Source organism: Hyperolius riggenbachi, chromosome 4, assembly GCF_040937935.1.
Source record: "Hyperolius riggenbachi isolate aHypRig1 chromosome 4, aHypRig1.pri, whole genome shotgun sequence".
Taxonomy (NCBI): Eukaryota; Metazoa; Chordata; class Amphibia; order Anura; family Hyperoliidae; genus Hyperolius; species Hyperolius riggenbachi.
In genome coordinates, this window is record NC_090649.1 from 338091789 (window position 1) to 338114719 (window position 22931).

At 43.9% G+C, this 22931-nt stretch overlaps 1 protein-coding gene across 1 annotated transcript in view; it reads right to left on the reverse strand.

The window, feature by feature from the left end:
- Positions 1-22931, reverse strand: part of NOX3 (NADPH oxidase 3) — a 182063-nt gene that overhangs the window by 144245 nt on the left and 14887 nt on the right. The window contains exons 2-5 of the mRNA XM_068233394.1: positions 20256-20392; positions 16432-16527; positions 10198-10308; positions 2955-3039 (exon numbers count right to left, since the gene is read on the reverse strand). Of these exons, the coding sequence (XP_068089495.1) occupies positions 2955-3039; positions 10198-10308; positions 16432-16527; positions 20256-20392 (429 nt within the window). The remainder of the gene's footprint in view (positions 1-2954; positions 3040-10197; positions 10309-16431; positions 16528-20255; positions 20393-22931) is intronic.

The following is a 22931-nucleotide window of genomic DNA, read 5'->3' on the forward strand; positions in this document are numbered from 1 at the left end:
TACAGACGAGAATCCCTTGATGAACTTTCTGTAGTAGTTGGCGCAGCCAAGAAATCTTTGGAGTGCCTTCAACCCTACAGGTTGGGGCCACTCCAAAACAGCAGAGACTTTTTCTGGATCCATGGAGAGACCAGAAGTGGAGATAATGTACCCCAAAAAAGGGACTTTCGTGACCTCGAAGAGGCACATCTCTAGCTTCGCGTACAGCGAATTCTGTCTTAATTTTCTTAAAACAAACTTAACATGTTTACGATGTTCTGTCAGACTAGGAGAGAAAATCAGTATGTCGTCTAGATACACTAGCACAAACTTTCCCCAAACCTCCCTAAACACTTCATTAATTAACTCCTGGAAGATGGCAGGGGCGTTACACAACCCAAAGGGCATCACCAGATACTCGTAATCCGTCCCTAATGCGCACCAGGTTGTATGCCCCTCGCAGGTCTAACTTAGAGAAGATACTGGCATTGGTCACCAGAGCAAACAAATCGTCAATCAGAGGCAACGGGTAGCGATTTTTTACTGTGATCTTATTTAAACCTCGATAGTCGATACAAGGTCTAAGGCCACCGTCCTTTTTCTGTACAAAAAAGAACCCAGCCCCAGCTGGAGACCGTGAAGGACGGATGAAGCCCTTGACCAAGTTTTCTTTAATGTATTCCTGCATTGCCAACTTCTCAGGCCCTGACAAGTTATAAAGATGCCCTCTAGGAGGCATACAACCAGATCTTAGCTCTATGGGACAATCGAAACTCCGGTGGGGAGGGAGTTTATCTGCAGACTTTGGACAGAACACGTCAGCGAATTCTGCGTACTGCACTAGCACCCCTTTGACCTGTACCTTGGTGGCGCAAACAGCAACTCTCTCCAAACAATGATGATGACAATGGGTTGACCAGCTCTGTAGCTGACCTGAAGCCCAGTCAATCTGAGGGGAGTGGAGTTGCAACCAGGGCATACCGAGAATGATGGTAGAGGTTGCCATTTGCAGGACAAAGAACTGTAATTTCTCCTTGTGTAACACCCCTATATTACATATGAACAAGGGAGTCTGAGAAAGAGGCTGTCTACACTGTAATGGAGAGTCATCTACTGCTGTGATCAAAATCTGCCGATCTAAAGGGAGTAAGGGAATCCCCAATTTTTTTACAAAGTCATAGTCTATAAAATTGGCTGCAGAGCAAGAGTCCACAAATGCCTCTGTAGATGTGGTCTGGCCTTCCCAGGTAATGGAAGAAGGGAGGAGCAAACGATTATTGTTTAGAGGTAAAGACTGCTCACCTAGGGTATTACCTCTGACTACACCTAGGCTGCAGTGTTTCCTGACTTCTTAGGACACTTCTGGACAACGTGACCCTCCTCAGCACAGTATAGACAGAGTCTTTCTGACCTTCTGCGATTCTTTTCCACTTGCGTCAACCTAGAGTGTCCGATTTGCATCAACTCGTTTGGAGGTGACGAGGGTGGAGAGGAGGCATAGGAGACAGATCTTATAGCATTCCTACCACGAGTCTGTTTCTGATAGCACAGGCGGCGATCTACCCGCAAAATAAATTGCTATGTCTATAGATTTGGGCTCAGGATGTCCTAACATCAAATCAGAGACTGCATCGGACAACCCTGACAGAAAACAGTCTAGCAATGCATATGTTCCCCATCTAGCTGACACAGCCCACTTCCTAAACTCCGCATCATAAACCTCCACCGGATTGCGACCCTGCCTGAGAGTCTTTAGTTTCCTTTCAGCGGTGATTGCAATATCCGGATCATCATATATAATGGCCATGGCCTTAAAAAATTCCTGAACTGAAGATAATGCCACATGCTCAGAATGAAGACTATATGCCCATGTTTGTGAATCTCCTGACAAGAGGGTCTTTATAAATGTCACCCTCTGGTGCTCTGACCCTGACAAGTTAGGCTTCAACTCAAAATAAGATAGCACACGATTCCTAAAGTTCTGAAAGTCAGATCTATGCCCTGAGAACTTCTCTGGTACGGACATGCGAAGGTCCATGACTGGAGGGGATCGCACTGTTTCAACAGCCGTTTGAAGTGTCCGTACTGTCCCAGACAGTTGTGTGATCTGAGTCTGTTGGGTATTAATCACCCCAGTGAGATTGTTCACCGTGGTGATCAGGACTTCAACTTGGCTGCGCAGTGCGTCCATATTGTTAGGTCTGCTGTTCTGTAATGATTGGTGTCAGCTAAACAGATTTTCTGATTATTGGTGATCTGCAGTATCACCAATAATACAGATGCTATACCTGATTATGTGGTGATCTGCAGAATCACCAATAATGCTAGTATAGCCAGACACAGGACTACCAATGTGAAATAGTGTTTGGTGCAACAGTAATGAGGAAGAGGAAATCTCCCGAGGAGCGGGTGATTCAGACAATACTGCAGCCAATGATCACCTGAGGAGCAGGCGATTCAGGCTGTACTGCAGTACTGCAGTCAGTGGACACCTGTGGAGCAGGTACCACTAACTGTGCTACAGAGAATGCGGCGGCATCTCCGCTATCCATTACAGCCAGTAGCCAGTATTTACATACTCCTCTACCTTCCCTCACCCCCCCCCCCCCCCACCTTCCTTCCAAGTAAAAGAATAGCTACCAGAACATGAAAGATGAGTGGGTAAGACATGAAGGACCCTGATGAGCGCACTAAGTTCTCAGAAATTACAATCTTTAATGATCCAGGAAGGGGTAGAAATTTAGATAAACAAAATGTCTACCAGCTAACTGATTGGCATCTACTGGCTTTGATGAGCTATTTCTTTCCTCCTCGATCACCTGAAATTTGCATAAGAGAATTTGAGGTTTACTGCTGAAGAAAAGTATGTTTTACTGACTGACTGAAACAGAAAAGTTCAAGATAAATTATGATAGTGTACATGTATTATTAATGTTTGTACTTATTCAGTATGGTAGATAATATTAAATAATTACCGGATTGGAAGATAATCATATAGCCAATAAGCCTGTGAAATGTAATGTTTTTGTCGAGAAGCCTTCTTAGATTTCCATTGCAGCACTGAAAAAAAGCACACACAATATTTTATAATGCTGTAAAGATGTAACAATACAGATTAATTAAATTATTAATAAAATGTAAGTGCATCCTTAGCCTGCTGTCTTTATGTTAGGGCCCATTCACACTGCACGGGAAAACGTTGCTTTTTACGTGCCAGAGAGGTCAACAGGATACCAGGCAACCGGTATTGTTTAAAAGAAAATAAATATAGCAGGTTCCATAACCCTCTCATTTCAGGTGAGCTTACTGTTGTACCTTTTCTAAAATTCTAGGGAGTTTTCTGCAACCTTGCAAGTGATTATATAACAATTGCAACAACAATCAAACATTTGTAAAGCGCTTTTCTCCCGTAGGACCCAATTTCCCTTTATAAGCAGCCCAAAACATGGTACGGCAACTGCTGCTTGACATTGAATACGGTTACGATCAACCAAGTACTCCAAAGTCAGATGCCCCCCACCTGTATCGTTTATAGGGTGCTATGCTATTGCTATGGCCAAGAGGTATGACTTTTCAGAAGGATCTTGACAGGATGGTGAGAAGGTAAATGGCAGATGACATTTTAAGATGACATTTAAAGCGGAATATAACCCAGTATTTCTACTTTGCTCTAATAAATGATTTACAACATATTATATACAACCAGCATTTTTTTTACTAGAACAGCATTCAAAGGGTTAACACAGGTCTTAGAAGCTTCCCTGCCAGCAGGGCGCATCCGAACTTGCAGATAATGTTATCTTGTGTTTAATTGTATCAAGTGAGGAAAGTAAACAAAGCCTTCCCTGACAGTGCCCAGTCTCCTAAAGACAGTGAGACAATCAGAAAGCATCAGAAAGCATTTATGCTTAAGTTAGACAATGAATAAAGCAGTTATGAATAAAATGCAAAGTAAGCTCTCAGAGTAAAAAAAAGTGTACTTTGGGAATGTATAATTTATAGCTGAATAATAATACTTATGCACAAAAGCAAATATGCTAACCATATGGCATATAAAAAGTAGGAAAACATGTTTTTATTGAATATTATGTCAGGGTTTTATACCGCTTTAAGGGCTATAAATGTTTGTCATTCACCTGCTGAGTGTTGATAATGCTTAATAATTTGGTATAGTTTGCAAAGATGGTAAAAAAAAATGTTCATGTACTATTGAGTATGACAAGTTCAAGGAGCCCTTGAACCCAACATACGTACCCCTCAGGGTACACATATCATGTATTGAGAACCTAGACCATGGACCTTTAAAACATTTGAACACAATTTATGTTAAGTTTACTGGTCTATAGATTCTCAGTTCTGATTTTTTCCTCTCTTAAAAATGGGAAAGCATGGAGAATAATGTTAAGTTGCATCTATATGATAAATTTAATTTGAGTGTCAAGGTTCAACTATAGGATAGCTCCCTCCGTAGGGAGGGATTACTAGGATAGCTGTGCATCAGTTACAGTATCAGTTGCAGGACAAGAATGGAAGGCCTGTGCCTGGCTTCATAATAGCCAAATGCTGGTGCACATTTCAAGTACTGTTATCAGCACAGCAACTGACACTAACACCCAAATTAAACACTTACGATTGTAGCCAGCACAAAGTGAATACCAGCTAGGGTTAGCAACTAGCATTAGGCAATATAGTAAGAGGGTAATTAAGTGATAGGTTGGGGAGGTTAGTTGAACAATTTGGATTTAAGGTGCGTACACACGCACTACTACCCCCAACTCCTGCTGGGCGGGCATTCAGTCGACAGTAGATAGTAGGGTTAGGCATGAGGCAGGACTGTCCATTAGAAAAGGGGTTTAAGAATATTAAGAAGACTGTAAATTAGGTATGGGAGTTAGGGTTAGGCTTCATAAAATAAGTTATGGTTAAGCATTAGGAAGCATTACGGAGGGAGTTACAGTTAATCATTAGGAAGATTTCATGGTACGTGGGTATTTTAGGAGTTTGCAAGGAGCAGGACAACATTTTGCAACAGCTGATTGATGAGCAAAAGGATTTCAAATACTGAAGAAAGTGTAAGTAAAAGAGCTTTACTGCCAGGAGTAGTGATGGTCGCTGAATTCCGCGGAATTAAGAATTCCGTGATTTCGGACGGAATTTGGTGAATTTGGTGAACGGAATTGCTATAGCACTATGGCGGAATTTCTGCGGAAAAATGAGAAATTCAGCGGAATTTTACAGAATGCAAATTTTTTCCCACCGAACTGATTTCTGCCTAATAAGAAGAATTTCTGCTCGATAGACTTCCTCCTTCCTTCCTTCCTCCTCCTCCTACGGAAGAGAGTCTTGTCTTCCAGGGAATTGTAGGATTTCAAAAGCCAGTTTACATACATTGGCCTGGAATCGAACCCAGGTCTAGTGCTTGGTAGGCAGCTCTCCTCACCGCTATACCAACACCAACACTACATGCTGAAGCCAGCCTAGCATGTACCATTATGATATATCCAAGAGAAAAATGAGCTTGCTTAGGGATTTGTAGGATGTCAAAAGCCAACTCACATACATTGGCCAGAAATCGAACCCAGGCCTACCGCTCTGCAGGCTGCTATCCTAACCATTATACCACCAACACAACACACTACAATGCTTCATGCTGAAGCCAGCCTAGCATGTACCATTGTGATATATCCAAGAGAAAAATGAGCTTGTTTAGGGATTTGTAGGATGTCAAAAGCCAACTCGCATACATTGGGCAGGAATCAAACCCAGGCCTACCGCTTGGTAAGCTGCTATCCTAACCATTATACCACCAACACAACACACTACAATGCTACTAGGGCTGAGCTCTCGGATTCCGAATTTCGAGTTTGCCATCGGAATTTGGCAGTTTCGAGTAAGCTCTCGAAACCCGAAAATTCGGCAATTCCGAGTACCGAATTCGCGTTTACATTGAAGTCAATAGTGCTAAATTCCATGGTTAATTGTAAAGCCCCCTTACATGCTAGCATCACCAAATTTGGCATGTATGTTATGCAGATGAGTAGGAACATGGTAAAAAAAAATTGTGAAAAGACCTTATAGTTTTTGAAAAAATCGATTTTAAAGTTTCATAGGAAAAATGTTTTTTAAACTGTGTAAAATGACACTGCTGCAGAACAGGTTACTGCATTCCGAGTTCTGTATACATATTGTATACAATTCATGAAAACAGACAGCGTGGGGTCCCCCCTCCCAAGCCTCCTTAAAGGGAAGGTTCAGGGAGGGGATTCAAAAAATAAAAATAAATTTCCACTTACCTGGGGCTTCCTCCAGCTGCGCATGCGCAGTACAGCCCGGCGGACGTCCGATGACGTCAGCGCGCCGTCGTGGGACGCAGAAGTCCCAGGAAATGGAGCGCAGAAGAGCCCGACCTGGCAGCCGGCCTGGCCAGGTCGGGTCGGGCACCGGAGACCACCGGGAGCCTGCGGAGCGGCGGCGAGGGCACCTCCTGCCTGCCACGGGCTGGAGGAAGCCCCAGGTAAGTGGAAATTTATTTTTATTTTTTGAATCCCCTCCCTGGACCTTCCCTTTAACCCCTTGTCCCCCATGCAGGCTGGGATAGCCAGAATGCAGAGTCCCGGCCACGTGGGGCTTCGCACCCTGAGCTATACCAGCCCGCATGGTCCATGGTATGGGGTGGCTCTGGAGGAGAGGGGCGGCCAACCTCCCCCTCTCCCCCAGAGCCCTTGTCCAATCCATGGACAAGGGGCTCTTCCCCACCTCCGGTGCCCCAGGAGGAGGTGGGGGCCGCCGACGTCCTGGGTGGTTCATGTTGCCCTTTAACAAGCGGATCCCGGAAGCCGCCCCCCTCCCCAGGAGAAATGAGTATAGGGGTACACGGTACCCCTTACCCATTTCAGCAGAGTTAAAAAAAGAAATAAAAACACGACAACGAAAAAAGTCCTTTATTGTTCTAAATTAACCAGGGATACTTACCTTGGGATAATCTCACACCAGTAACCTCAGGAGTGGTCCCACGCCAGTATCCTCTTATGACATCCCACCTCCCTCCCACACTGACGAACTCCCACCACTGAATGGTCACAGTCAGCCTCTGCATCTGTATAGCAGAGGCTGAGAACACGAAAATGTTGCCTTTAAAACAAGAAATTTCGGCAAACAGTGATGCAATCAAAATGGCCACTGGGAAATCCCCGATCGCTGGAGGCCACACTAGAGTGGCGAAACCAGTGCTTTTTCACATAGATGGTGGGTCCAGGTGACCAGAGCAGGAGGTTCCCTAATTCCCCTGGACCCACCCATTCATGTGAAATAACGCGTATTCTGACACTCTGAGGTGGCCTCCGGGGAACGGGGATTCCCCAGCAGCCATTTTGTTTATGACACTGTTTGCCGAAAATTCTTGTTTTAGCAAACAATTTTCGTGTTTCTAGCTTATGCAATACAGATTGCAGAGGCTGTCTACAGCCATTCATCCCCAGGAGTTCTGCAGGATCGGCAGGTGCGCGGGACCTCCTAAGAGGATAGAGGGGGGCACAGCGCAGGAAGGTCGGAAAGTGGGCACAGAGCGCCGGGGAGGGGGGGAAGCCTCCCCTCCCTCACCTAGGGCCCCCCCTTGCGCACTCCCCCCCCACCTCCAGAATTCCAGCCAGCCAGCGGAACGGCTTACCGAGAGCGATAGCTCTGTGTGCCGCTGGTCTGGTATTCTGCACTGACACTGTCCAATCACGCTCTCGCAGTACTTCCTGTGAGAGCGTAATTGGACAATGCAATGCAAAAGACCAGACCAGCAGCGGCACACAGAGCTCTTCTCTCGGTAAGTGATTCCCGCTCGCTGCCGCTGCTGGCTGCAATTTTGGAGGGGGAGCACGGAAGGGGGACCCTAGGTGAAGGAGGGGGGAAGGCTTCCACTCCTCCCCGCCACTCTGTGCCCACTGCCCCCCCTTCCAGCATGGGGGCCCCCACTAACTGGTGACCTGCCTACCTAAACTGGGGACACCTATAGACCTGGGTATATCTATACTGGGGACACCTATATACCTGCCTACCTAAACTTGGAAACTTGGCAGCGAGCGGGAATCACTTACCGAGAGAAGAGCTCTGTGTGCCGCTGCTGGTCTGGTCTCCTGAATTGCATTGTCTAATTACGCTCTCACAGGAAGTACTGCGAGAGCGTGATTGGACAGTGTCAGTGCAGAATACCAGACCAGCGGCACACAGAGCTATCGCTCTCAGTAAGCCGTTCCGCTGGCTGGAATTCTGGAGGTGGGGGGGGAGTGCGCAAGGGGGGGCCCTAGGTGAGGGAGAGGAGGCTTCCCCCTCTCTCCGCCGCTCTGTGCCCACTTTCCCACCTTCCTGCGCTGTGCCCCCCTCTATCCTCTTAGGAGGTCCCGCGCACCTGCCGATCCTGCAGAACTCCTGGGGATGAATGGCTGTAGACAGCCTATGCAATCTGTATTGCATAAGCTAGAAACACAAAAATTGTTTGCTAAAACAAGAATTTTCGGCAAACAGTGTCATAAACAAAATGGCTGCTGGGGAATCCCCGTTCCCCGGAGGCCACCTTAGAATGTCAGAATACGCGTTATTTCACATGAATGGGTGGGTCCAGGGGATTAGGGAACCTCCTGCTCTGGTCACCTGGACCCACCATCTATGTGAAAAATCACTGGTTTCGCCACTCTAGTGTGGCCTCCAGCGATCAGGGATTTCCCAGTGGCCATTTTGATTGCATCACTGTTTGCCGAAATTTCTTGTTTTAAAGGCAACATATTCGTGTTCTCAGTCTCTGCTATACAGATGCAGAAGCTGACTGTGACCATTCAGTGGTGGGAGTTCGTCAGTGTGGGAGGGAGGTGGGATGTCATAAAAGGATACTGGCGTGGGACCACTCCTGAGGTTACTGGCGTGAGATTATCGCAAGGTAAGTATCCCTGGTTAATTTAGAACAATAAAGGACTTTTTTCGTTGTCGTGTTTTTATTTCTTTTTTTTAACTCTGCTGAAATGGGTAAGGGGTACCGTGTACCCCTATACTCATTTCTCCTGGGGGGGGGGGGGGGGCGGCTTCCGGGGTCCGCTTGTTAAAGGGGAACCCCGGATGGCACCATGAACCCCCCAGGACGTCGGCGGCCCCCACCTCCTCCTGGGGCTCCGGAGGTGGGGAAGAGCCCCTTGTCCATGGATTGGACAAGGGCTCTGGAGGAGAGGGGCAGGTTGGCCGCCCCTCTCCTCCAGAGCCCCCCCCCATACCATGGACCATGCGGGCTGGTATAGCTCAGGGTGTGAAGCCCCACGTGGCCGGGACTCCGCATTCTGGCTATCCCAGCCTGCATGGGGGACAAAGGGTTAAGGAGGCTTGGGAGGGGGGACCACACGCTGTCTGTTTTCATGAAATGTATACAATATGTATACAGAACTCGGAATGCAGTAACCTGTTCTGCAGCAGTGTCATTTTACACAGTTTAAAAAACATTTTTCTTATGAAACTTTGAAATTGATTTGCTCAAAAACTATAAGCTCTTTTCACAAAATTTTTTTTTACCATGTTCCTACTCATCTGCTTAATAAACATGGCAAATTTGGTAATGATAGGATGTACGGGGGCTTTACAATTAACCGCAGAAGTTAACACTATTTAATTCAATAGAAATGCACTCGGAACACTAAAATTCGGAACACGAAACTCGGTTTTCGCATGCGGTACACGAAATTTCGACGAAATCGGAATTCAGCTGTTCCGATCAGCCCTAAATGCTACATGCTGAAGCCAGCCTAGCATGTACCATTGTGATATATCCAAGAGAAAAATGAGCTTGCTTAGGGATTTGTAGGATGTTAAAAGTCAACTCACATACATTGGCCAGGAACCAAACCCAGGCCTACCGTTTGGTAGGCAGCTATCCACACCACAGCTACCCCAGAACTTTTATTTATCAATAGTGGCCTTTTTACTCCTAGAAATGTTGATCCCATAAAGGGTGTATATACACTACAGTACTCATTAAGAATATGTTTAAACATTTTCTATTTATATTTGGTGTTCTTACTCTGTAATTTTCTATCCCAGTCTACAAGACTTAGTGAATCAACTTGGCTTCTGTATATATTTACTTTCGAGACAGCATAATATGCCACACACTTTTTTTCTTTGTTTTTGTTTTTTGTATGCAAAATGCTTACAGTTTGAAATGAAAAAAAAAAATCCCTGTATATTACTCACCATACTTGTTCCTCTGATGAAGGAAACAAAATTCCGGCTAACTGGAATTAGAATCAGCATGCAGTTAAAATTGAGACACATTGCAGAAGCTCTTGCCCAAGCTAAAGCAGACTGTGGAAAAAAAAATCAGATTGTGAAATGTATTTCTACTTATTACTATTATGTTGTCTTCTCTTATCTTACTGCATACGATATGTACAATAATATACATAATAAACAGATATACAGCACATAAGTACAGTACAGTATTTGCATGAGCCAAATGTCTTGGAACTGCTGTACATCTTACTTCCTTAGGGCTGGTTCAGACGGACGTTTGGAGGTGTCACATTCGTTGGCGTCGCGGCGGCAATGCGTTCGGGCTTTCAGCAGCGTTCGCATTGCGTTCGGATGCGGTCGCGTTTTTTCTTCCCCTAGGGGGACATTACCCGTCGCGGTTAACCGCCCCTGGAAGCAACATGTAGCTTCCAGGGGCTCCTTGAACGCCAGTGAAAATCAGGACCCGAACGCCGCGTTCATGTAAACGCGCGTGAAAGCTTGGTACAAACGCTCCCATTCACTTGAATGGGAGCGTTTAACGCCAAGCCCCCAACGCTGGCAGTAAACGCTGCACAAACGTCCGTCTGAACCAGCCCTAATTCCCTTCTGGCTGCAGCTAATGGCCATGTGACATGCATTAGCAAGGACTTTGGATGGCAGACTACTTTTTCCAAAATCACAGCAAAACAATAGGATCTGTTAATCCTAATGGGGACTGAGACTTTGTGGTTCTCCCATAAAAGAAAATAACAAGCTTCAGAGGTCTTATGTATGTATGGAGATGTGCACCGTTTTAAGGATCTGTAGCCTAACCAGGGATTTTTCAGTTTTAAAGTTAATTTCCAAAGATAATATTGTAATTTACACTGATTAACATGACGTGTACAAGAGAAATCGGCGTGGGAGACTTGGGCGCAGGATACAGCAGTATACGGTTGATCCGGCCGTGTTAAATACTATTCCCCCTCCAGGCCGCCATGGATTGTGGGGAATGAAATAATTTGGCTTCCAGCAATTGCTGGAAGCCGAATTATTGTGTTTTAAAAGTAACTTCAGCTCCGTCTTCTGACGGAGCCGAAGTTACTCCCTGTGCGCCCAAGTCTCCTGCGCTGGATTCACTGTGTTCATAACATGATTGTTTTCAGAATTTGCCTTCTTCAGCTTTGGGGTTAAAAATTTACAAAGGGTTAACCTCCCTGATGTTTTTTTCCCTGATTTTAGTGTCTAAAAGCGGTACAATTTTTTTCATGTGCTTTTACACCCTAAAACCAGGAAAAATACATACTGTAGAGAGATCTGCAGCAGCCCCTGTACTTAACTCCCCAGGATTACCGCTCCAAGCAACTTTTTACTTTTACTTTGAGCCTGACTCGCGATTACCGCCAAAGAGGTTAAATAAACGTCAAAAGAATTTCTAAGCGATATGTGATTTTTCAGTATGTGCCTCTCCATATAACAATATCCTAGGTATTCTTATATGTGTGTCTAAGGGGGTAAGTTTTAGCTACCCTGGAAGGTTTCAATGGGTGGCAGGTGCCAAACTGAAGGTAGGAAGAGGGGTAAGGGCTCTTTCACACCAGAGCCCTTTTTTTGCGTTAACCAAGGTAAAATGAAAGTCCATAAACTTTAATCTTACCTTTCACACCCGATGCTGGTAGATGTGTATTGATAGATGTGAAAGAGACCAAAGGGCCCATTTACACTTAATCAGTTGATGTGTGTTAGTGTGCGTTATTATGCATTGGTACATGTTAGTATGCGTACATTGTGAAAAAGATTTCAGTTAAAACGCGTTAAGTGTGAAAGGTGCCATAGGAAAACATGGGCATTACTTTGAAAATCTGTAAAAGACCCAGCTACTTACAGGATACCACCCACCTCCTGAACAAACTGACAGCCATCGGCCCAGTACCTGAGGGAACCATACTGGCCACGATGGACGTGGTGTCCCTGTACACGAACATTCCTCATGATGATGGTATTGCGGCCTGCCGTAAATATCTTCAGGGTCAGGGCATACCTGTAAAGCCTATTACTGGACTGATCAAATTCATTCTCACTCATAATTATTTCACTTTTGGACAGGACCTCTATTTACAGCAGATGGGCGTGGCAATGGGTTCGCGATTCGCTCCACAGTATGCAAATCTATTCATGGCCAAAATCGAAGAGGAATACCTCAATGCATGTGGCATAAAACCCTTGGCCTACTTCCGCTTCATTGATAATATTTTAATCATCTGGTCCGCAAGTGAGGATGATCTTTTCCAGTTCGACAGGAACTTCAATGCCTTCCATCCTACAATCAAATTGAAACTTACCTACTCTCACACAGAGATTAACTTTCTGGACACCACCATATACATCAGGGGTAACAACATACAAACCTCTGTGTATCGCAAACCTACAGATCGTCCCACATACCTAAGATATGACAGTTTTCATCCCAAGCACATTAAGAACTCTATAATTTACAGCCAAGCTATAAGGTACAACCGGATTTGTTCTGACAGGATGGACAGAGACAAGCACCTGGATCACCTTAAGAACACTTTCATTAAACAAGTTTACAGTCCTCCCATGGCTGAGGCCCAAATCAGGAAAGCCAGCAACATCCCCAGGACTGAACTCCTGAAATATAAGCAAAACCAGAAAGAGGAACGTGTCCCTTTGGTTGTCACCTACAACCCACACCTGGAAATCTTAAGGAGGATTGCTAAGGAACTTCATCCCATTTTACACAAGGATCACAGACTGAGAACGATATTCCCTAAACCTCCACTCTTGTCATATCGGCAACCACACAGATCTAAAACTGATGATTGTCAGGAGCTCTTTGAATAGGCCTCAACAAAACGGAACATCACCCTGCCGACAAAAAATATGTGGGACCTGCAGACACATTTACTCCACTGACAGGGTAACGATACCAGGTTCACAACAGGAGTACAGAGTACAAGGTAAATTTTCCTGTGGGTCCACCAATCTGGTATATCTGATCATGTGTGCTAAATGCCCCAATGTTATGTACGTAGGAGAAACTGGACAAACTCTGCGCAAACGTATGAATGGACACAGGCACACTATTAATGATACCAAATCTGGACTCCCAGTTGCTACACACTTTCGGTCCAACGGACACAGCATGGATGATCTTCGTGTCACTGCCCTGAAGGGCGGCTTCAAAACGTCAAATGACCGATTAATAGCAGAAACAAAATTTATAAATTGGTTCAAAGCTGTGGAGAAGGGTTTGAATAAGGACAACAACTTTCTATATTGGTATGAGATTGATGATATATGAACTGTCTCAGCTACTCTAGCTGAACTTGTGAACTAAGAATTTACGATACCTCTGGGTCAATCCTAATACCAGGTCTGTGAGCAATGGAGTAAACAAGGATCCTTATCTTACCCCATTTAGATGGTCTGTTTGTATTAAGGCATTTTAATGACGTATTTATGCTTGAAAAAAATATCTGTTTTCCCTTTTGATGTTGCGTGTATATAAGCTGTCTGTACTACCAGCTTGCAAACTAACAGGATGTAAACCTGACTAAGGCTGCAAGGCCGAAAGCTTGTTTATTCTTATTCATTTGTAGTTAGCCAATAAATGGTATCATCCTGATTTAAAACTTCTTGCTTTCAGTTATAACTGACAGTACTGATTAAGTGTAAAAGGGGCCTAAGCCTTTTGCAATCTTTTGTATATTTGAGTGGGTAAAGCAACAAGCATGTAAAGTTAGTTACCCACCTTGGAGGAGTGGAAGAGAGGTATCACCAGCTGTCATACTGAACTGATATTAAACTACTTGCAGTATTTGTTGCCCTGTGCGTGAATATTGTGCTTTGTAACTATTCTCACTGTTTAACAATATTTTTAAAACATCCAGTGAAGGATTGCTTTATCACTCTTATTATATCTTCACTAGAATTGCTTAATGTGTACCTGAGGAAGATTTCCAATAACAAATGGATATTGGCGCCCTAGCGGCTTGAGCGAATACCAAGTTATTGCAACCCACCTTTGTGAGTATATTCACACCTACTTTCTATCCTGCGATATTGCACCATTGGGCACCTGGTCTCTCTTATTACAGACACTTGGAGGTTGTAGACACCCATCAAGGATCAATAGTTTCCCCATAACAAATGGGACAAAGAGGCATGTTCCCTGCTAAATGACATGCCTCTGTGTCGTCTTGGCGTTGCTCTCTGCCCCCCTTCTCTCCACTAAAGCCCCCCCCAAATCTATAAACAAGCAGATTGTCGGCAGCCTAATGAGGAAGGGGGCAGGGCGTCCTTTGCAGGAAAGGCACTCCTGCATAACAGCCACTCTGGCCCCTTCCCTGCCTCTTTCTGGCCCTTCCCAGTCTCTCTGTTTCTCTGTTCTCCATTCAGAAGCAGAGAGCAGACATGCTGCAGTGTCATGACCCAGGTTTAGTGGTCATCTTGAAAAAGAAAAAATTCCCTGCGACGGGCGGAAGTAAGGAGCAATGTGGGACGGCGAGGAGCAGATCATTGGAATCGAGAAGACCTGATTCAGGTAGTATGTCTTTTTTTTTCTGCCTCGGGTTTTCTTTAAGGCTCCTTTTTCACTTGCATTGATAATCTGCGTTGCATTACCCTGTTTAACAGCAGATTAACGCAACGGCAAGGCAATAGGGCCTAGCACACTTGAGGCATCGCATCGGAAGTGCCCAATGCACTGCTGACCCTCTGCAAAGTAAACAGTGACAGCAGAGGTAATGTAAGTCGAAGGGAAACACAGAAATGCAGGGCCGTAACAATAGGCCCTGCAGTGCCTGCGCCCGTGGGGGGGCCCGGCTCCCCCCTGGGGCCCGCTCGGGCCGTTTTTTGGGGGCTGGAGGGGTGGCAGCATGAGGGGAAAGCCTTGCCCACAGTCGGCGGGGAGAGGGGAAGTTCCCTTCTCTCCCTCACCTCGGGGCTCTCCCCTCTGCGCTCCCCTCCAGCTAGTGAACCTGTGTGGGCAGCGAGCAGCAGCGGCGGCAGGATACATACCTTTTTCCTTGCGTTCCATCGCCGCCTTCTCGCTCTAGCAGCTGACGTCACTTCCGGAAGTCACTTCCGGAACGATGGGAATATGACGAGGAAACCCAGGAATCCCAGTGACATACTTCCTGTCCAGCAGGGAGTACTTCACTAGGCAAGAGGTGGTGAGTGGCAGGCAGGGCAGCAGCACAACGTATATAATGCTGTTAGCACACTGATACAGGGTCATATGATTGACATTTTGTGTGTTGCGGTGCAATGCGACGGCGGCGGGGCATCGCACCGTAAACGCACAGACTAGGTGTAAAACTGGTTTAAAGCTCTTTGGAGATGTGGTAAATCTGGATCATTATAGTTATTTATCATACCTCCATTATAGTGTTGATAAATCAGCTTATAAGGTAAACAGTACCAATGAGAAGCTTGTATTGTAAAACCAAACTTAGATCAGTAATGCAAGAACATTGCATTATTGGCCACAGATAGATTTTAAGTTATTTAAATTCATGCCTACTTATGTATAAGAACAATTTTTAATGTGTTCTCTATGGACTAAAATATTTCACAAATATTCCTCCCTGCCTCCTTCGTACTACTATTGCATAATAAGATTCATAGTTTAAAGCCTGAATTTTGATGAAACTACATAAAACAATACATCCTGAGTTCTCCTCATGAAAACCGCCTTCTTGGAAGGGAGGTAATGCTAACTTGCTGTCATCACACCTCTCATTCAGAACAGGAGTGTGGCTGGGTTGCCACACAAGCCCTCTCTCATCAATTAGTGGGGGAGCTAGGACAGCATACCCTTCAAAGTCTGCAATGTTGAGCCACATCAGCATAATAAAACAATCACATGACCACATTAACAAAATACGGATATTAAGAGCACTTTTAAATTGTTAACCTGACATTGCAAGACACATGGGAGGGTGAGGAAGGGGTATTTGGGAAAAAGTGATTCTGCAGAAGAGCTTTAAATGAAAATCAATGCAAATATACTGCTGAACTGGACACCTTTCAGCTTGTATCATGAGAAAGTCAATACATAAAATATGTGTTATCCACCTACTCAGAATTATAATTTCAAATTATACTACAAAAAAGTGAGAAAAGACTATATGCATTATCAGAGGTATCGGTAGTATAGTATAGGAAATGTGTAAAGGGTTTTATACTCACACCCAAGAGGATTCTGGTATAATAGTAGGAATCAGCATTTTCATACCAGATAAAAGTTTCAATAAATAAGTAGGAATTTAAACATAGCCATATAACCTGAAAACAATATCAATAAGTTTATATTACAGAATGCAGCAGAGAAAGCAAGCAAATATAAATATTAAACATATGTTATCAACATAAAAATAATTACATAGTCTCATAGTCAGTTTGCTTGAATCAAGTTCAAGCAGGAGAAAAAAATATAAAAGTAAAAATTAGGTACATTGCTTTCCTGCACCCTCACATATCCTATTTGATCCAGGGGAAGGAAATAACCCTTGCAAGGCTTGAGCCAATTAACATAAGGGCTCAGACACACTATAAGGGCCTTTATGAGCACTTTTTGGCCTCCAGAGCTTTATGAAAACTTTTTAAAAAGTGCTCCCATTGACTTCCATTAAATCGCTGTAAAATCGTGGTAAAATCATGATTGCGGTAAAATCGTGATCACGCTAAAATCTTACTGTGATCGTGATTTTATTGCGATTTAATGGAAGTCAATGTTTTTTTAAAAAGCTCTCAGAAAGCGCTGAAGGCCAAAAGTGCTCAGAAAAGCGCTTATAGTGTGTCTGAGCCCTTAAAGGGAAAAACTATTTTCCGACTCCAGGTGGATAAAATCCCTGGATCAATTCTGCTGGGAATTACCAAGTAATTACAGCCATGGATGTATTTCAATGCAAGGAAAGAATCCAAGTCTCTCTTTTCTAAGCATTGTCTACTGAGCCCCATAGTGTCAAGATGTATTTTAATATGGTTGTGATGAGTGATTAAAAAATTAGACAGATATAACAGGTTGCCGTAATAGTTTAATGGTGCTGCATGACTTGGTAACAAGGAAGGGTATAATCATTACAAATGTTCTTCCTTTTTAGCACCTGAAAAACCTAAATAATGTGAGAAATGTTATAGCAAACCGCTTGAGACACCTTTTTTTGAGTTGTGTTTTTAAGGTCTGAAAATATGTTGCTATTGTATATACAATACGATAAAATGATAAATGAAATTCACGAGAAAAGCAGCGTGCATCACATCTGATGCCTGCAATGTAACAGTGAAAAAGTGAAAATATGATTAAACGTATAAAGTTTGTATGATGTTTATGCAAGCTTAACTACAACTGTATTGTATAATTACTTGAATTAAATAATTTGAAAGCATATCTACATAAACATAATAAGACTGCCAGTGACTCTTCTGTTTAACCCTATCTGCTGTTACTTTTACTCACTAATAAACATAAAACACTATATATAATATATTAAAATTTTGTATGCACCTTTATTTCAGCAGCAATTATTTAATGATACAATTGTTTATCACAAAAAAAAACTTACTACAGTATCATCTAGTACAAAAAAATATAGTACATTTCAAACTGCAACAACATATATATATATATATATTTCCTAGCTAAAATTGTTCATAATAAAGATAATCAAAAATGAATTGCCAATGTATTTATACATCAAAAAAGTACATGCAATATGATCACTAATATTATAAATCACTAGCCTTGGCAATAAACATATGTAAGCATAATGGTATTATACACACTTACCAGACTTAAGACAGTTGTGGTTTCATTGAAAATCCAACAGCTCATCTCAGGAGGATACACACTTTTCCTTCTATAATGCAGTAGTAATGCATAGGTGAAACACCTTTAGCACCTATTGCTTACCCTAGCTCAGTTCCACTGCTTTGAACTGAAACATTTCTCTCTGGAATTTTCTAATTAAAACTTATCTGCCAAAGGCCATCACCAGCCTGTCAGGATCCTGTGACTAACACATTCATGAAGGTGGCCTATTCTTTGGCATCCTTTTTAATAAATAGGCTTTGCTGTTCATTCAACGTCCTTGAGGTTTTTGCTTATTTTTAATTACCGTACATATAAACACACGATTATTTTAAAATTAGTTTAAAATGTGTAATTAGATTAGAACATTCCCTTCAACTGCTTTGTCGCACCCTGAAAATATGCATCGTTTTCATAGGCATTTTAGGTAAACACTAATTTTCTTCTTAAAACAGAAGGTATTTGAAAATATTCAGCTTTATATGAGTAATACAAATCTACCATAATGCATCACTACTAATGCATCACTACTGAATATGCAAACAGCTGCATAATTATTGGATCAGTATGGCCTAGTTCACGTTACAAAACAGTGTGAACCAGCTCTTACCTGTAAAATTAATAGGCAGTGGGATAACTGACGAGCTTGGACACAGCTGCAGTGTCAGAGAGGAGCAATGCACATATACAGCTGATCATTACCAGTATAGCAACAATAAAAAACTAATAAGATGAATGAAGGAGGGCCCCTAGTGGGCACCCTCTGGTCCAGGAGTGGTTGCAACCTCTGCACCTCTTATTGCTATGTCACTGTTAAAAGGCTATAGGTACACTTGCACTTAAAGAAAACCTGAACTGAACATTAAAATGCAAAATAAACATACACAAGTCATATTTACCTCCTGTGTAGTCTACTCCTCAATCTATTTTTCCTGTCCTGCATCCTGTTTGTCCACTGTGATCAAGGGAATTCTCTGTCCTCCATTTTGAAAATGGCTATTACCCCCTAACAGCTTCCTGGTCAGCACACTGTTAAACTGTAACATCACCCACTTGAGCCATAGGGAAACATGGACACATCAGTTCTCCTCTCAGCTGTAACTGACAGCAACTGATATATAACTGACAGCAACTGATATATTTCAGTTCTGACAAAATGTTGTCAGAACTGGAAGGGATCACTGTAAGAAGAAAATGGTGAGCTTCTGAGAGGAACTGATGGCAAGGTAACTATGTAATGTTCATTTGAAGTTACCTCATGTGTTTATTTTAAATAATTTTACTCAGTACAGGTTCTCTTTAAGTTTACTGGGTACTCTGTAATAGGCACTTTAGGAAAAAGTATTGTTAGTACGCTGCTGCTAGTTTTCTGCAGATATCTGAAAATTTGCCACCTTCGTGACTCAGGGCTTTAACATAATGCATAATTGATGGCATGCACAGCACAGGTGAAGGAATTTTCCATGTTTACTTACAGTCAGTTCACATTTAGGAATTTTAACTGAAAGCATTTTCACAGCACACTGCTGCGTGCATTTGTTTTGTGCATTGTGGATCCAATATATATGTTATGGCCAAAACCAGAAATTGGCCAATTCTAGAATTGGCCGGCCGTTTCTAGAACTGGGCGATTTGACGTCGGCCAAAGTCCAAAATGCTGGAAATTTCTGACATTGGCCGGCCAGTTCTAGAAACAGCCAAAGTCAGTCGGCCAAAGTCAGAAATTCCCAGCATTTTAGACTTTGGCCGACGTCAAACCGGACAGTTCTATTCCCGTTTTGGCCGTAACATATTATATTAGCATTTTTATTAGTGTCGACATAGCTGTAGCTGTGTGCAAGTGCACGCGGGGACAGACCTAGCCCGTTTTTAAACGGGCTAATGCTGGATACACATGTTGCGTTTAGCAGCGCAATTCGCGGGATCGATTCCATCGATTTGATTATTTCCAACATGTTCGATCGTGTTTCGATGGATACAGCCGCCGATTTTGCATACTTAATATGCAAAATCGACGGCTGGATCCATCGAAACACGAACGAACATGTTGGAAATAATCGAATTGATGGAATCGATCCCGCGAATCGCGCAGCAAAACCCAACGTGTGTATCCAGCATAAAGTCACTAGTTATCCATAAACTGCCATCCTTCTCTCAAATTCCTCCCCCCACCCCCTTCCATTCTCTGTCCACCCCGTGTCACCTGGAGCCTTGGGTCGTTCGAGGAGAAAGCAGCCGTTGTGAAGAGCTGAGCGGGGACAGCAGATTTCAGGGACACCAATACCACCCTTCGCAGCATACACCAATCCCCCTGCTTCTCAAGCCCCGGGTCCTCACAGACTAACGGAGAATGGGACACAGAGAACTTAGCAGAGGAAAGCTGAACAGGAGAGTGCAGACGAACGGGGGACAGGGGAACACCATCAGGACACAGAGAACTGACTGAGCTGCGCACAGCAGCTCATCGGAGAGCAGGTGACATGAAGCAGCCGGCATCATCAGGGCAGCCCAGGGGTCCTTGTAAGTAAAACGGACAGCCGGAAACAGCGCGGGGAGAGGGGACAGAACACTACTGACAGATCGGAGACAGCGCAGGGAGAGGGGACTTAAAGCGGAGAGGTGAGCTTCGGGACGTGGCCGGCCACACTCAGTCAGTACGCGATCTGGCCGGCCAAAGTCCAAAATTCAGCAGCGTTTTGTGTATTGGCCGCAGAGAGCGGCCACTTCGCATTCTGACCAGCCTGAACCCGAAGTGGGCAGACTTCGGGTTCTGGCCGTAACATATACAAAAAGCTTGAAAATGTGACTTGAGAGTATTGCAGAACAACTCATGAAATTAAATGTATGAGTCCTATATGTGTTTTTAGTGTAAACCAGCTCTAACTTTAGTATTGCCTATCTTTTGGACTTAGTGGTTTCTGGTAGTTAAGCTTTTCATAACAGCCTAACAATAAACATATGTCCTATATGTTTACTTTCTTTTCTTTTTTTTTTGTTTGTTTAGAAAGTTTATACTCAGACCCCTTATATCGTGTCTAGTATGCATTCAAGCCTAGGACCAGACAAACATATTAATAACTTGCTTGTAACTAGAGATGTCCCAAACCTTTCGCCTGGCGGGTAGTTCGCGCAAACTTCAGCTGCGGGTAGTTCGAGCAAACTTTTTTTGAAAAAAGTTTGCGTTCACATTTTTTCCCATAGATTTTAATGGCAGGCGAGCGCCCGCCGACTTCAAAGGTCAATAGCTAAGCCCCCTTATGTGCTAGAAACACGAAATTTGCAGGAGGCCTTCGCAGGTCCAATTTTTCATACCCGCACCCGACCCAACCCGCAGACCCGCTACCCTCACCCGACCCGCAACCCGCTTTCAGCTGAATTTGATACCCGCTACCCGCACCCGACCCGCAACCCGCTTTCAGCTGAATTTGATACCCGCTACCCGCACCCGACCCGCAACCCGCTTTCAGCTGAATTTGATACCCGCTACCCGCACCCGACCCGCAACCCGCTTTCAGCTGAATTTGATACCCGCTACCCGCACCCGACCCGCAACCCGCTTTCAGCTGAATTTGATACCTGCACTCGACCCGCACCCGCAGACCCGTGGCCCGTGTTTTCCATTTTCTTCTAAAGTACACATTTAAAGCAATATTGGGGAGCTGTAAAGTAAATAAAACATTTTTTTATACACAAACCAAAACCAAAGAAGTGTTTTAAAGATGTTTTTTTACTCTTATTGAAATCGATAAAAACCTAGAAGTAACAGTCCTGCTCAAACAACAAATAGCATAGCAAAGCACCCATATCCCTGTCCCTGTATGCTGTAGGCTGCCCCCATCTACACTACATCTAGTGGAAGTGTCCCATCCCCCTGGCCACTGCAATGCACACTGGGAGATGTAGTACATTAATGTAATCACAGGAGATGTAGGCACATTAATGTAATACATCTCCATGCATGCATTGTGGTGGCCAGGGTGACACTTCCACCGCTGCAGCTATGAGTTGCAAGGCATAGACACTGCATCCAGGCTCATATAAATAATTTTCAGATTTAAGAGTACATATACATACACAATCTTGATCCTCCATGTAGTATGAGGTCCAATCAAAATTGTGTGTGTGTGTGTGTGTGTATGTATGCACCTAAAGTGCAATTACTTCTGTTAGAACCTTTATTTGTTAATGATGAACTACTGCTGAATGAAGATGCTTGGCATGTCTTCCTGTGTAAAAATGTGTAGGCTTGAGAAGAATATTATGTGCCAAAATTATCTTGTCTTGTAACAATGTGGATACGAATATGTGCGATTGCTTTGCATCGTGCGGCTGTAACGACTATGAACAAATTGAGTAAGTAATCTCTCATACTACATGGGAGATGTAAAATTGAAAGGTAATTGGCCAAACCCAATTGAATGTGTATATACACCCTACATTATCTTTTCTTTATTACAGTAGCTCAACAGTAAAATAAACAGTAATTCATTAAGAAGATCAGGATTGCATAGAAGTAGAGTTCGGCCGAACGGTTCGCCTGCGAACGGTTCCATGCGAACTTCAGTGGTTCGCGTTCGCGTCCCGCAGGCGAACCTTTGCGGAAGTTCGGTTCGCCCCATAATGCACATGGAGGGTCAACTTTGACCCTCTACATCACAGTCAGCAGGCCCAGTGTAGCCAATTAGGCTACACTAGCCCCTGGAGCCCCACCCCCCCTTATATAAGGCAGGCAGCGGCGGCCATTACGGTCACTCGTGTGCTGCCTGCGTTAGTGAGAGTAGGGCGAGCTGCTGCAGACTGTTTCTCAGGGAAAGATTAGTTAGGCTTAACTTGTTCCTGTCTGGCTGCATACCTGTGTTGTGAACCCACCACTGCATAC